This window comes from Harpegnathos saltator, unplaced genomic scaffold, assembly GCF_003227715.2.
Source record: "Harpegnathos saltator strain DR-91 unplaced genomic scaffold, Hsal_v8.6 scaffold122, whole genome shotgun sequence".
Classification (NCBI taxonomy): domain Eukaryota; kingdom Metazoa; phylum Arthropoda; class Insecta; order Hymenoptera; family Formicidae; genus Harpegnathos; species Harpegnathos saltator.
Genome location: NW_020229898.1, coordinates 96,982 through 111,166, shown reverse-complemented (window position 1 = coordinate 111,166; position 14,185 = coordinate 96,982). Strand labels below are relative to the sequence as shown.

The 14,185-nt window shown below is 46.1% G+C and overlaps 1 protein-coding gene across 5 annotated transcripts in view; it reads right to left on the bottom strand.

Moving 5' to 3' along the window:
• Positions 1 to 348: 348 nt before the first annotated feature.
• The window catches only part of LOC105180868 (neurogenic protein mastermind), a 94,729-nt gene continuing 80,892 nt past the window's right edge, over positions 349 to 14,185 (bottom strand). For 3 of the 5 annotated variants that reach the window (XM_025306078.1, XM_025306082.1, XM_025306084.1), the window contains 6 exons: positions 11,225 to 11,405; positions 10,521 to 10,838; positions 10,105 to 10,284; positions 8,960 to 9,262; positions 8,307 to 8,564; positions 349 to 8,003 (listed from right to left, as the gene is read on the bottom strand). In XM_025306078.1, coding sequence (XP_025161863.1) covers positions 7,765 to 8,003; positions 8,307 to 8,564; positions 8,960 to 9,262; positions 10,105 to 10,284; positions 10,521 to 10,838; positions 11,225 to 11,405 — 1,479 coding nt within the window. In that variant the 3' untranslated portion in view covers positions 349 to 7,764. The remainder of the gene's footprint in view (positions 8,004 to 8,306; positions 8,565 to 8,959; positions 9,263 to 10,104; positions 10,285 to 10,520; positions 10,839 to 11,224; positions 11,406 to 14,185) is intronic. The other 2 variants (XM_025306085.1, XM_019840362.2) reach the window with 1 other exon arrangement.

Genomic DNA, 14,185 nt, shown 5'->3' with positions numbered 1-14,185 from the left:
TTTCTAATTTGCGGAATTAATCAAACGCTACACCCCGATCGCGACTTTAAATCGCAAATTTCACGTATATTCCTCGTGCGGCAAAAGAAAATTTTCTCTGCAAACTTCTCGTTCAGAATGCGCTGTGTAATAAAAGCGCAAATTCGTCAGAAACTGTGATAATAATGGATGAGCGAGGGAGTGTACTTTGACTGCATCATAAACATGTTTAGAGAGTACGTAGGCCAGAAATAAACATTCGTTTGAAACGACAATCAAGTATCCATTTCGCGTGGTGTCGAACAAATTCTCGATTCAGGGAAGATTTAGCGGCACTCCCGTTCAAACATAGTTCCTATTTTATTTTTCTTTTTTTTTTTGAGATCATCGGCCGAAGGATAACAACCGTAATCATAATATTCATAATGATAATAAGGGGAGTAAGTAGTAATATATAATGACAAAAATAATAAACTAATGATATTATAATGCAAGGTGATAATTAATTATTACATATCAATTAATAGTAATAAAAATAACTATTCGTAAAAGTATCCTTTTTACCAGGAGAGATATACCTATAACTTATGTACACGCTGCCCGATCGTACGATCCGCATTCTCTTCCTCCTCTCATCTTTAAATTACGTATCGTTATGATAATTTAATACTACTCGCAACGGTAGCAACATAAATAATAATGCAACACTGTTATTTACAGACAACTCACTCTCTTCCTCTTTTATTCATATCTTCATATCTCATTCTCATTCCTTCTTATTGCTACCACGCTCAATCGCGTGCACGCACTGATTTCACGGATCGGACCGGATGATCGCCGATGCACTCCTCGATCGCAAACACGAGGATCTCTCGCGACATGGACGCGCTTCCCGTTAACCCTCCTCTCCGACGAAATTATAAAAGGATCTACATTCCCCTCGTGCGAGAGCGAGAGAGCGATCGACAAGTTATGAATAAATAGTCATCTATGGGAAGTCGGGGTACGGAGGGTTAAATCGGTCGATGCACAATCTCGCTATTCCCTTCGACGAGAATCATACTTCCTTTCTCTCCCCCCCTCCCTCTCTCTCTCTCTCTCTCTCTCTCTCTCTCTGACCGTGCAGTCTCCGCTTCGTTTTCATTTTTTGTCTTCTTTTTACAGCGTATATATGTATATAGTATATATCACAATCGTCGGACGAGTAGCGGTGCATCGCTCTCGCGTGGTGAAGTCAGCCCGGCGAGAGTGGAGCGTGCCAGGTCGCGTTTTTTGCCGCGTGTCTGCGCGCTTATCGCGAAGTCGACGCTTTTCCGCAGTTTCCTGAGATACGTACGCGGTGTACGTACGGTCTTACGAAGATAATTTTAGAATTCGGAGCGTCGACTTCTCCGCGAAGCCGCACGCGCGCGCACGCGTACGCGCGCGCGAGCGACTCGATCCTCCCGCAGCGACGTTCTATCTATCTATCTAACTACCTATCTATCTATCATCTCTCTCCTGCTTCCCTCCTCTCGCCACCACTTTCTCCTCCTTCATTCTCGAGGCGGTGCATCGTTTCGCACGGTACTTAACTACGATCCGTGCTAGGCGCTCTACGAGAGCGACCCGCTGGACCAGGAGGACCGCTCACCAGCCCTCCCGATCGCTTCCTCTCGTCGCGGAATGTACTCGAGGAGAGTCCGCGATCGTCGATCGTCGCAACGACACGGAGGAAACCGTCCGGTCGGCTCGCTCGCGCGGTCTCTATATTATACATCTATCTACCGTCTCCTGTCTTTTCGCGTCTCTATGCGTATTTACAATGACAAGGGAAAGGAAAGCGATACGTCGTCCGTATTCGCCATCGTTTTCGCCTCTCGTCGTGGTCTTCGTCTAATAATTCGCCTATAATAATCGCCAAAGAGCGCTCGCTCCCTTTTTTTTTTTTTGCATTTTCCTCTTTTTATATATGAAAAAACCGTTTCGCACGTAGAAATACTGATCCCGCTGAAGTGCCCTCTCCCGTGAGATGGTTCATTGATATCTGAATTGTTTCATTTTTCTTTCTTTCCTTTTTTTCTCCCGACCGACTCAGTCTACGGAGAGAGAGAGATCATCGTGTCTTCCTGCTTCTGTTCGAAATCTCTCTCTCTCTCTCTCTCTCTCTCTCTCTCTTGTCGCGTGCTTTTGCGAGGAAAAAGACACGGACGCCCCGAATCTCGACGACACTCGAGATTCGAGCGTCACGTCCGAAAGCTGTCCTCGAATTTCCTCGTTTTCTCGTACAGAGAACGCGAGTACGAAGAAGGTGTATATCATTTCAACCTTCACCATTACACACTGTCGCAATAGGAACGCGGCGGGAGGGAGGAAAGATCTCGCGATACCGCGAGCGGCATCCTTCCTCGTCGCGTTCGTCGCCGCACTCGATAATTGATAACACGCTTTACAGTGGATTCTCGCACGAACGACTGTACATTGGCCGCGTGTACGCGACAACTCGGAGTATCGTAGCGGCAGAGACGACGTGTGTGTATGTCGATGTCGGCTAGTGGATCGTTGCTCTGCTTGCGCAGATTGGATCAATGAAAAGCTCGCATTCGTGCGGCCAGCGTGAGCCGCTCGTCCGCCGATCGAACGGCGGACGCGCCGTCTAAAAAGCGCTCCTACATTCTTTCTCTCTCGTCGACCCGACCGAAAAAACTACCCTTATGCACCCCTAGTCGAATCGGCCTCGCGATGTCGTTGAGAACAAGTAAAAAAATCTCGCAGCTACTGGAGACGACAATTTTCCTCGAAGGCGCGGCGTTGTGTATCGCACGACGGGGGGAGAGACGGGCGCGATGAGAATACGCGGGCATGAAAATTAATGAAATTCGGCGGACCGAGGAGCTGTTTTAAGGCCTCGGCGGCAGATTTGGGCTCGGCTGCGCCGGCGGGAGGAGGGTCCGCGATAAACGGAAGCGGCGAGGAGAGCGCAGTAAATCGAACGGGGTCGACCCTTATCACGATCGTAATTTCATGAGAAGCCGGAGCGGCGAATTGACATTTTCGGAGTACGCGCTTCTCCGAGCGCCTCCTCCCGCCGCCACCGCCGCCGCCGCCGCCGCCGCCGCCCTTGTAATCCTTATCCCTCATCGCGGCGGGTCTCCTATCCCCTTGCTCCCATTCTCAGTCTGCTCGTTTTCTCCCTCACGGTGATATTGATCCTCCTGCCGAGGCCCACCCACGAGCAACGTTAGGCTGCCATTCGACCTAGTGTAGGATCGTAACGCAGATGGAGAGACGCGCGAGACGGCTCTTTTTGTTCGTCGACCAGGCCGACGGATTTCTCCCACCGAGTCGGTGGCGAAAAGAAGGGAAAAGAAGTGAACGGAGAATATGAAAGAGGGAGAGAGGACGAGACGAAATTCGGCGGCACTTTTGCCGCCCGTAAAGAGAGAAAAAGCCGCGGAAAAGCCGGGAAAAGGCACGAAATATTTCGGCGACGTGCATTCGGTGTATACCACTCTCGCGACCGATGAAAAGTCGAATCGAAAGATCTCGACGCATAGGGGATGAGATGCGACGAAATTTGTAAAACGGAGGATAAAACGGGATGCGCGTAAGGGGGAGGAGGAGAATAATCTCGCAGTGTCAAACTGATCGCGAGACGACGCACGCGTTTATTGTTATTGCGACGGGATAACGCATTGGATAATGCGCATTAATTTTAGGACGGATCGATACGACGCGCGATAAGCCGCCGAGTACGATGGTTTATCGCCGACCGATGGATTTTCCGCGCTGCGAAACAGATCGAATTAATTTAACGTCCAGCCGATTACGGATTGAATCGCAACAATGTAATAACGCGGTTACAATGAGAAAGAAAGATTCCTACATCGTATTCTTATTCATATTCTTCCCATTTTACATGCCTTTTGCGAGAGTTCCCAAATCCAAATAAAGAGATTAACTCGTAGGAACTCAACGCTTTTAATACCAATTTGAAATTCAACATGGATTTTCTTCCATGTTATAAACTACAGAAATCGCACCAGTGTGATTGCAACAATAATACGCAGAAAATATTCGCGTATGTTTTTTAGCTTCGAAAGTGTCTGTTACGAGAGCGGTGTTTGATCCATCGTACCGATTAAATTTATCTAGCTAAGGAAACAAAGGAAAATGTTCACTGCAAACAGATATCTAAAGCTAGAGAAATTCTAGGCGTTAAGGTTACATAGTTTGACTAGGTAGAAATAAAAGTGTTTATAAATCTGTTGCCCCGATCCGTAAAGTAGATTAAAAAAGAGGGAACACAAGACGGCTTATCGCGCGTCGTGTCGATCCGTCCTAAAATTAATGTGCATTATCCCCCCTCCCCTTTCCCACTCTACGCGCATCCCGTTGTATCCATATATATATATTCGTCGCATCTCATCCTCTATGCGTCGAAATTTTTCGTTTCGATTTTTCACCGGTCGCGAGAGCGGTATACACCGCCGAGTGCACGCCGCCGGAATACAAAGAGAGAATATGTATCTCACGATGCTTTTCCTCGCGAAAAAAAGATGTATCATGCTTGATAATACTATAATATCGTTTTATTCAAGTCATATAAACGATCAGGGTTAACACGATCAGACTGCTTGGCTGAATTTATTTGCCCGTAAGACATTATTTACGTCGCATCAGTTCGTGGGTAAATATCCCCCAAATTTCTTGACGGGCAAATTCAGTCGTTGTTATTTAAAAATCACTCATTTTTCGCAAAACTTCGCGCGGATCTATGTCATGATATTATTGATTATATTATTTCGTTGCATAGCTAGCATTTGTTGCATGATGCGATAACAAAATTGTGTCGCGAAAACATACCACGCTCGCTACCACGATTTGTTTGAGAAATTCCCACCCACTACCTACAGTAGACTACATTGTATACTTATATTTTTATATAATCGTATAATTGTATAAGCCGATTTTATTAAAGCTACTTCTTCATGAGAATCTTTTGCATCTCATCAATCATGTATCTCCAATTCAGCATTACGTGGTCAGTCATATGAATTCCGAAATTCAATGCGAGAAAGGTTGCCTTCATAGGAGACAGAGATGAATATACGCGAATATTTTCCACATTTTACAATTGATTGCTAATTTTTTATTTCTTTTCCACATTGCCTTTTTCAGCTGAAAGTTAACGCTTAATTTATAAGAACAGTAGTGTAACAATAACAATTTGAGAGTAGCGTATTCAAAGATGTGCCGTCAATGGCATATATACAATTAATAAAATGTCAATTATCAAACATTTGATCTGGAAACGGCTAGGTGGAAGAGAATATAAAATTAATGGCTAGATATTATAATACCGGTGAGTCTATTGTGTGGAAACTATTTTCGTCTCTTTCCCACGTCGTGCTACTTTCGGATTAACTTTCGGTTAACGTTAAAAAACTTAATTTATTTAAAACTTAATTTATCGGAATAGTAAAGAAAAGCAATATGACAATATAACAATTAGAGAATAAAGTATCATGTAATTTTTTCGACAAACTGTATGATACATCTGCGCAAGAAGAAAATGCATCGTCGAGATATGTATTCCATGTTCTCTTTTTAATCTTACTTTATGCATCGGCAACAGATTATAAATATATATTTTTTTTTTATTTAGTTTTCTGCGTATTATTGATGCAATCACATTGGTACGATTTCTGCAATTTATAACATGAAATAAATTCCATGTTGAATTTCAAATTATTAATAGAAAAGTATCAATAGAAGGTATTAATAGAAAAGTTTCGAGTTCCTAAGAGTTTATCTCCTTACTTACATCTTGGAACTCTCGCAAAAGACATGTAAGAAAAGAAGGATATAAAACGCATAAGGAATTTCTCCTTCTCATTGTAATCGCATTATCATATTGTCGTGATTCAATCCATAATCGGCCGGATGTTAAATTAATTCGATTTGTTTCGCCGCGTGGAAAATTCATTGGTCGGTGACGAGAAAAGAAACTATAAAATTAATGTCACAAAATGCACCAAAATTGCGATGTCAATGAAAAAACTATTTGCGTACATCGAGTCTATACAGTTTGTCAAAAAAATTACATCATTGCCATTTTCAAATAGCATATGTCTGATAATTGACACTTTTTCAATTGTAAATATGCCATTAATGGCATATGTTTAAATACGCTATTCTATAATTGTTATTGTTATATCGCTATTCTTATAAATTAATTTTTAACATTAACCCGAAAATGGCGAGGTGGAAAGAACAAACGAAAATAGTTTCCATACAATAGATTCATCGACATTGTAATGTCTATGCCGTTAATTAATTTTACATTTTTTTCCACTTTGCCGTTTCCGGATAAAATGTTTGGTTATTGACGTTCGTTAATTGTATACATGCCGTTAACGGCACGTTTTTTGAATACGCCACTCCCTAAATGTTACGCCGCTATTCGTTATTAAGCGTTAACGTCGATCCAAAAAAGGCAATGTGAAAATATGAAATTAGCAATCAATTATAAAACGTGGAAAATATTCACGTATGTTCACCTCTGTCTCCTATGAAGGCAACCTTTTTCCGTGTCGCACCGAGTGAATTTCGGAAATTATATGACTGACCGTATAATGCTGAATTGTAGATGCGTGATTGTGCCGAAAGATCTTTATGTGAAAATGTAGTTCTGATAAAATCTACTTATTACATACAAATTATATAAAAATATAAATACGTTGTTGTCTACTTTCCCAGTTTCCCAAACAAATGGTTGAAAACATCCATGGTTGATGTATATAACACATGAAGATCCGCACGAAAATCTGCGAGAAATGAGCGATTTAAAAAAAAAAAAAAAAACGACGACCAAGCTCGCCCGTCAGGAAATTTGGAAGATGTTTACCCACAAACTGACGCGACGTTTTATGTTATAATGTTTTATGGGCAAATAAATTCAGCCAAGCAAAGTCTGATCGTGTTAACCCCGATCGTTTTCACTTCTTGTTTCTGTACTCATCTAACGCTACGAACGCTTCGGTGCAAAATTTTTGATATTACTTGAACAAAACAGCCGTATTTATAGTATTAATATAAGTATGATATAAACGTGATATCGTAATAAATACATTCACTGCATTGCATTAATTTTCTCGACAAAATTTGACTCGACTGATTTGCAATTGGATCAAAGAAAAAGTTTTATAACAGGCAGATTCGAGCTCTTATTGATGTCGCTATTGGCGCGTTTCGTGGTGTCAAATTTTATAATTTCTTTTCACATTTTCTCGCCGTTTTTCAATCGACTCGGAATATAAAAGAAGAGAGACATGAAATGGGAATAAACTGAAACGAACTGAAATCATGGAACTTAATTTTAAATTTACTATAAACTTAAACTTAACTATAATTTTACAATTGATTGATTGATCCCACACGCGTTATTTTAGGTCGGTATAGTTTAGAGCTCGGCAAAGTGTGCACGCGACGGCCGATTTTCGATTATCTCCGCCCACCGCTATATTCCCTTTACCCCGCCGCTCCGCGCGCTGCCTACAAGCCGCTTGAGTCTCAGGAGTGTGTTTCCAATAGTTTTCCACGTCACCTATGAAGTATTATTGTTAACGCGTTTTTGCCGAGAGGCAGCGCGCGGAGCGGCGAGGTAAAGGGAATAGCGGTGGGCGGAGATAGTCGAAAATCGGTTGTCGCGTGCACATTTTGCCGAGCTCTGGTACAGTTATTCATATTCGACACATACGAGCTGACCAGTCGTATGTGTCGACAAGTCGACAAGTCGTAGTTTTACAGAATATCGAGATTAAAGTTAGCCGCAGTACTGTCTAGAGAATTAAGCAGCTCTTGAGCGCTGAAATTCGACGAATCTGCCGTAGGAAGAGTCTCTAGGAATTCGAGGCTAAAATCATTAGCCGATACGCCGGACGGGTCCGCAGCATTGGCTGGTGGTTGCGCATGCTGTTGCGGTAGACTGCGTACCCCTGAGCTGCCCGCACCATACTGCTGATGCGGATGCAATGGAGAACCTAGACATAGGATTCGTAAATAATTACTTCATGGTTTCTCTCTGGCCATATGGCACAAACTAAAAAAAAACCGCGCTTCTCTCGGGATCCCACAAATTATTCGCAATACAAAGTTCGTTTCTTTTTCTTTTCCAGATTGATCAATTTGAATGAACTTGAGTGATCCAGTGATTGGTTAAAATGTTTCCAAGTCGACTAGTATTTGATTTGAAATTAATTTTACTCAGACGTACTACTTTGTTCGTGTGTAATATGTAATTTGATGATTGTTTCTAGTACTGGAGGCATCCGTTAGTCACTTACCGGTGCCAGTAGCGTTAACCGAGTTAACCGAAGATGCCTGAGACATTTGCATCTGCAAGGACATCGGATTATTGTTCTGTTGTTGCATGGCTAACGTCTGTTGCTGGTGCTGCTGCGACAACAGCTGCTGCATCTGCGTGCTGTTGGACATCCCCGATCCGGCGATGCCGCCGTTTTGCGAGCGGATTAGCTGCTGCTGATGTTGCATCTGCGCCGCGGTCATTTGCATGCCGCCCGCGCCAGCCATGCCGAAGCCACCTTCGGGGAAAAAATCGCACGATTCGATAAAATTTCGATCTTATGCAAATCATTTCCACGGCGAATATGTGGGCGACGGCAAATAAAATCGACAGAGGCGAGCTTTAACCCTTTATGTACTCGATGAATTTTTCAAATACGCTCACCGCACACGCGTGTGCGTGCGTGTCCGCGGTGACCAGTGTGTCCAGAAAATAGATTAAAACGCGCGCGTGTGTGTGTGTTCGGCGACGAAATCACTTCTCTCGAAAGGGTTTGACTCGCGAGGCTGAATTCCAACTGGCGGAACATCGCGATCGTTCCTCGTCGGCGAGCGCAACGATGGCCGGCGACAAAAGGATCCTCTCCTCTCCTCTCTTCTCTTCTCTCTCTCTCTCTCTTCTCTTGGCGCTCACCTTGGTGACCTTGCTGGTTGAATTGCGATCGCATCTGCGCCTGAAAGCCCTGCTGCTGCATCAGAACGTGTCGCCATTCTTGCTGGCCACCGCGACCCGCGATGCTATTCCCAAGGCCGTCCGGAGGGCCGACGCTGACGTTAGGCGGCCGCTGATTGTTGGTTCTCGGGTAGCCTACCCGCTGGTGCATCTGATGCATACTGCCGATGGCGGCCATCCCACCACCGCCCATGTACATATTACCGCCGGTCGCGTGTAACGCCTGCTGCTGCTGCTGCGCCAGTTGCGGCCTCATCATCGGACCTGCGAAAAACAGCCGTGTGCCGTAATGGTAACGTCGTTGTCGAAATTCGGCAGCTCGCTTGGCGAGCAGGCCGAACGTACAACAACGTGAATGTCTTGGATTTATCGCGCGAGTATCCGTGTGTTTCTTTCCAATTATCCGTCGGATCGACATGCACCTAACGACACGACGAAATGCGTGTGCGGAATCTTCCCGAGATTGTCCGTCGCAACGGACGTCGTGTCAGGGCGCGGTGTCAGCCTCGAAGTATAAGCTGAGGACACTTTGTACTCCTTGCGATACCCTCCACGTTACGTGGCCACCATCAGTGCGCACAAGAACGCACGACAGAGCGTATTCCGGGCTATGGGATTTTTTCGTACGAAAGTACTCGTCGTAACGGCCAATGCGCACCGCGCAGACAATGCTGCTCGGGGCACAAGTGGTGGGCAGCTGGTATTCCTCGCGGAAAATAACCGACACATGCATCCGCACGAAAGACGTATCCCGCGCGATCCGCTTGAAATTATTTGTCGCAGCGACGTCGCGCTGCGACAGATAATTCCGCTTTGCGGAAGTCGCGGTGCGAGAAGTAGCCGTCATATCGGTGCGCAGAACGGAGAGTATTCTGCGGTAATTTGAAACGTTTGATACCCATTGCAGAACTCTCCGTCGAAAAGTGTCGGAGCGACGAGTAACGGTAACACCTCGCTGTGTACGAGCAATTAGTAAAATATAATAATCGTACCTGTCACGTGTGTGAAAATAAATGTAAAAAAAAAAAAAAAAAGAAAAAAAAGAAAAAAACGAAAATTGAATTGACGTGGAATATGAAATAAAAGAAAGTAAAGGAATATCATACTGTGAATATAATTCTGTTGTGCAATTTGCGCAGACGACCATGGAAGACCGTACGCGCTCTGAGATTGCATTGCAGGCGGATTGTTTTGGAATTGGTTCATAAGGGTCCCACGGTCTTTAGCGGGCGTTGCCATAATAATCTCCGTCCCTTTTTTCTCCTCTTCCGTAATGTGCGGTGGATCTGATAATACAATGTTAACATTGTGAGTAAGAAGCGATTGTGTACCGTCTACTGTCCAGCAGCGACGATAACAATACTGATGGCAAGGATTAAAAAGATTTTCTTTCCGATGCTTAAGGAGCGATGCTCCGTCTACTGTCCAGCAGCGACGATAACGCATCGATGGGAACCGAGTAAAAGGGTGACGATAACGAAACACAAAATTAAATCTATAAGAAATAAAGAAAAGCGCATACTAGGAATATACTGAATAAGAGATTCCGCCTGTAGTGGAGGGCCGTACGCGTTCTGAGATTGTATTGCAGACTGTGGTGGGTGCGGAAGACAGAAATTGAGCATGTCTGTGGACGGATAAGAAAGATTGATTTGCGTTTCATTGACGTTCGTTTGATTGACGTTCGTTTGAGTGACGTTCGTTTGATAGACGTTCGTCTGCTTGTTGTGAAATCCAAGGCAGTCAGCAGGTGTTGCGACTGTATCAATTTTTCGTTTCCTTCCGCGTTTCTTTTTCACAGGGATTTCTGGTGCGACTGGTATATCCGGGAAAACTGAAACTTACGATTTAATTAAGCGTTTCTAAAGGAGATCCACCAATTAATTATTATATCAGTTATTAGCAATTAATTATTATAGCACCAAAGAATCAAAATATAAAGTATCAACAATTACACGTATCCGTTTACTATCCGGTAGCAAAATTTTGCGCGATTCGTCACTCCTCATTCGACTACCTTCGCCTTGAATCTTTTACTTCTGACGTATTTCATAATCGTTACAGTCTACATCATTTCTCAACACTCGATGAGGAACAATTAAAGATACACTAATCGTTTCAATGCAATGATACGAATAAAATTATTACGAGCGACCGCTCGGTTCGCGTTCGCGAACGGCGTTTCTCCGTACGGTCCTCGATCGAGATCTTTTGTTGATGATTTACCGGATGGCGGCATCGGTTGCTGCGTAACTCTACGCATGGGTCCCGCGTTGGCGAACCTCGCCTGCTGTCCTATTCCGATGCTGGCGTGCATCATTTGCGCCTGGGCCGCAGCCTTGTATTCGGGCGGTGGCGGTCGCACACCCCCCATGCCGCCGGTCATGTGTTGTTGCTGTTGCATAGCCTGGAATCACAGATGCGAGGGACACTGAGATTAAGAACGAATGGATGGCGCGACGTGGCTTTTCACAGCTAACTCTCCCAGCCCCGGACGATCGCGGTGAACGAGATCGGACCGCGCGTGCCGCGCGAGATCGTTACGTGGCGATTTTAAGGTCGGTTCGCTGCTACTCTCCGCTTCGCTCTCGCTCTCGCTCTCGCTCTCGCGACGGAGGAGTCTCGAGAGAGCAGAAGGGCGTTGCTCGCCTAATCGCAGGTTGTTGCTCGGTCGAGAGTGGAAAGAGAGACGCCGGGGCGCGAGACGGAAAGGAGAAGAGACGAGGAGGCGAGCGGCTGGACGGGCGGGAGAGACGAGAGGCGAGAGAGCGAAAGGGTGAACGTATCCGACGGCGATCGCCGCTGCTGCGTCGGCTTCCTGCGGCGGTCGCTGTTGTTACTTCCATTGTCGTCCTCTCCCGCGCGGAGAGAGAGAGAGAGAGAGAGAGAGAGAGAGAGAGAGAGAGAGAGAGAGAGAGACTTTCCACGCGTCCGCGTAACACCAGGAAGTGGAAAATGCAATCGCGCTTCGCTCGCTTGTGCAACCGCGAGCCCGAAACGCCCGCATCGCGATTTCGGCGAGACGAGACGAGACGAGACGAGACGAGACGAGACGAGACGAGACGAGACGAGACGAGGCGTAATTCGCGCGCCACGCGAATGCACTTGCAATAAGTCATCGAGTGACGTGAGCAGCGTCGTCCGAAGAAAGAAAAAAATGGACGACGCGAGCCTATGATAATGATGATGATAATAATAATAATAATGATAAAATAAGTTGAATAATAACAAGTCACAGGAGAGGAAAGAAAAAACGAGAGCAAGAGATAGGATGCTCTGCACGGGGAAAATATCGGAATGGAAATTGCAACAAAGCCATCCGCAATCTTGAGCCACAGAGTAAAACGACTGAAATTACTACAATGTACTCGTTAAAAAATATAGCGCGCAAAATTTTTACAACAGCGTCATGTCACGGGATCGGGGGAAGGGAACTCTCTTCTTGGAACTCGTGGACAACGATCGAAACGGCATCGCGCGATGATGCTCCTGCTGTTCCGGGGCACGTTAACTGTCCTAATAGGTCGGAATGGATACGAGCACGGTATAGAGCCGATCATCCCGTCAATTCCAATATCATCGTGAATAAGCGTTAATCGAGACCGCGTGCATACGTCCGTAGCCGCGTGGACGTCCGGATTTGCGAGCAAAAGCGAATTAGCGACCGAGCGATTTTCCTTTTTTGCCGGCTCGATAAGGATACCACATATCGCCGCTCTCTACACGCTTCCGCCTTTCATCGGGGAATGCCGGCTACGGGGTTGCGCAATTTCGCACGGTTGACCGTGGCAGGTCCGATTGAAAGGACACTCTCGGTGAACGTCCTGCGCAAAAACTCGCGAGCGCACCCTCCGCGATAATGCACAGAGCGCTTTCTCGCTTGTCGCCCGGAGCCGTCCCTGGAAGAGCGGATGACTAACCAATTGCGTGAAATGTACAATTAGTAAGTGGAGCATGAGCGTCGTCGTCGTCGTCGTCGCTGTCGTCTTTGCTACCTTAGAATTATCAAGATAATGATCGCGCTGCGACTGAGTCAGCCGCCAATAGGCGGTCCGCAAACGCAACGAGGAGATCTAGGCGAGCGTGGTCTCTCCCTCTCTCGTAGCTACGCGTGTGCCACGCAATTTCGCTTCGTTAAATCAACTTCCCGGCGACGTGTTTAATCGCGCGCGACGATTCCACGATCGTCGCTTTCGCGACGCGACGAGCCGCGATGGAAATATCGGTACCCGACGACAACGACGATGACGACGACGACGGCGACGACGGCGACGGCGACGGATTTTACCGTTGATTTAATCAGTGCCTTTCGCGGACCTGATGACAGACTACGTGGGCAGCGAAGCCGCGATTGAAAATAACGACGGAATTTCGGGAAACTAGGCTGAAACGTCCAGTAGCCGACACGCTGCCAGCTCTCGGCAGTCTCGTCGTGGATTTCATCAAATGTTACGGTGTACGCAGGGACTTATTAAATATATTTCTAATTCTTTTCAATCGTTATATATTTTTAATGCCTACACGCTTCAGTATCTGAAAGAAATCCTTATAAAATCTGGCTCGTGATATATTTTTATTTGATAAAATCCAAAAAAGAATGCCGAAGACTAGCAGCGAGTCCAAATGCTGTCGGGCCTTTCGCGAAGGCGACGATTCGCCGGGTTCTCGCAGAGAAGAAAAAAGCAGACAAACCGTCTCGGATCCTGCGAGGAGATCCCTAAACGAAAGGAAGCACGCTCAGCCTGACGTATCCTGTGTACGTGCGGAGAGATCGGCAGATTAGACGCTACTTATTCAATACTCCCCGCTTACGAGATAAGCGAGCTGAATGCATTTAGCGTTATCACGAGGAACCGTCGCCGCGGCGGTTGCATGTGAGATGCGCATCGCACGATCCAACGGGTCGATTAAGCCGCGAGAAAAGCCGGTGCGCGCGCGGGGGGGGGGGGAGCGAGGGAGAGGGATAAAGAGGCGCGTGTATCGACGATGCTTAATCTCGCGTGAAGCGCGAGTAATCGTCGAGGACACTAATTCACCGATATTCCCGGCTACGCCGATATCACGGGCTCCCGCAGGAAACTCCGGCGTCGCGCAAAAACTTTTCGCCCCATTGTTCCCCGGTCGCGCTCTCTCCCTCCCTCCCCCCCTTTCTCTCTCTCTCTCTCTCTCCCCCGTCTCCGAGGAAGC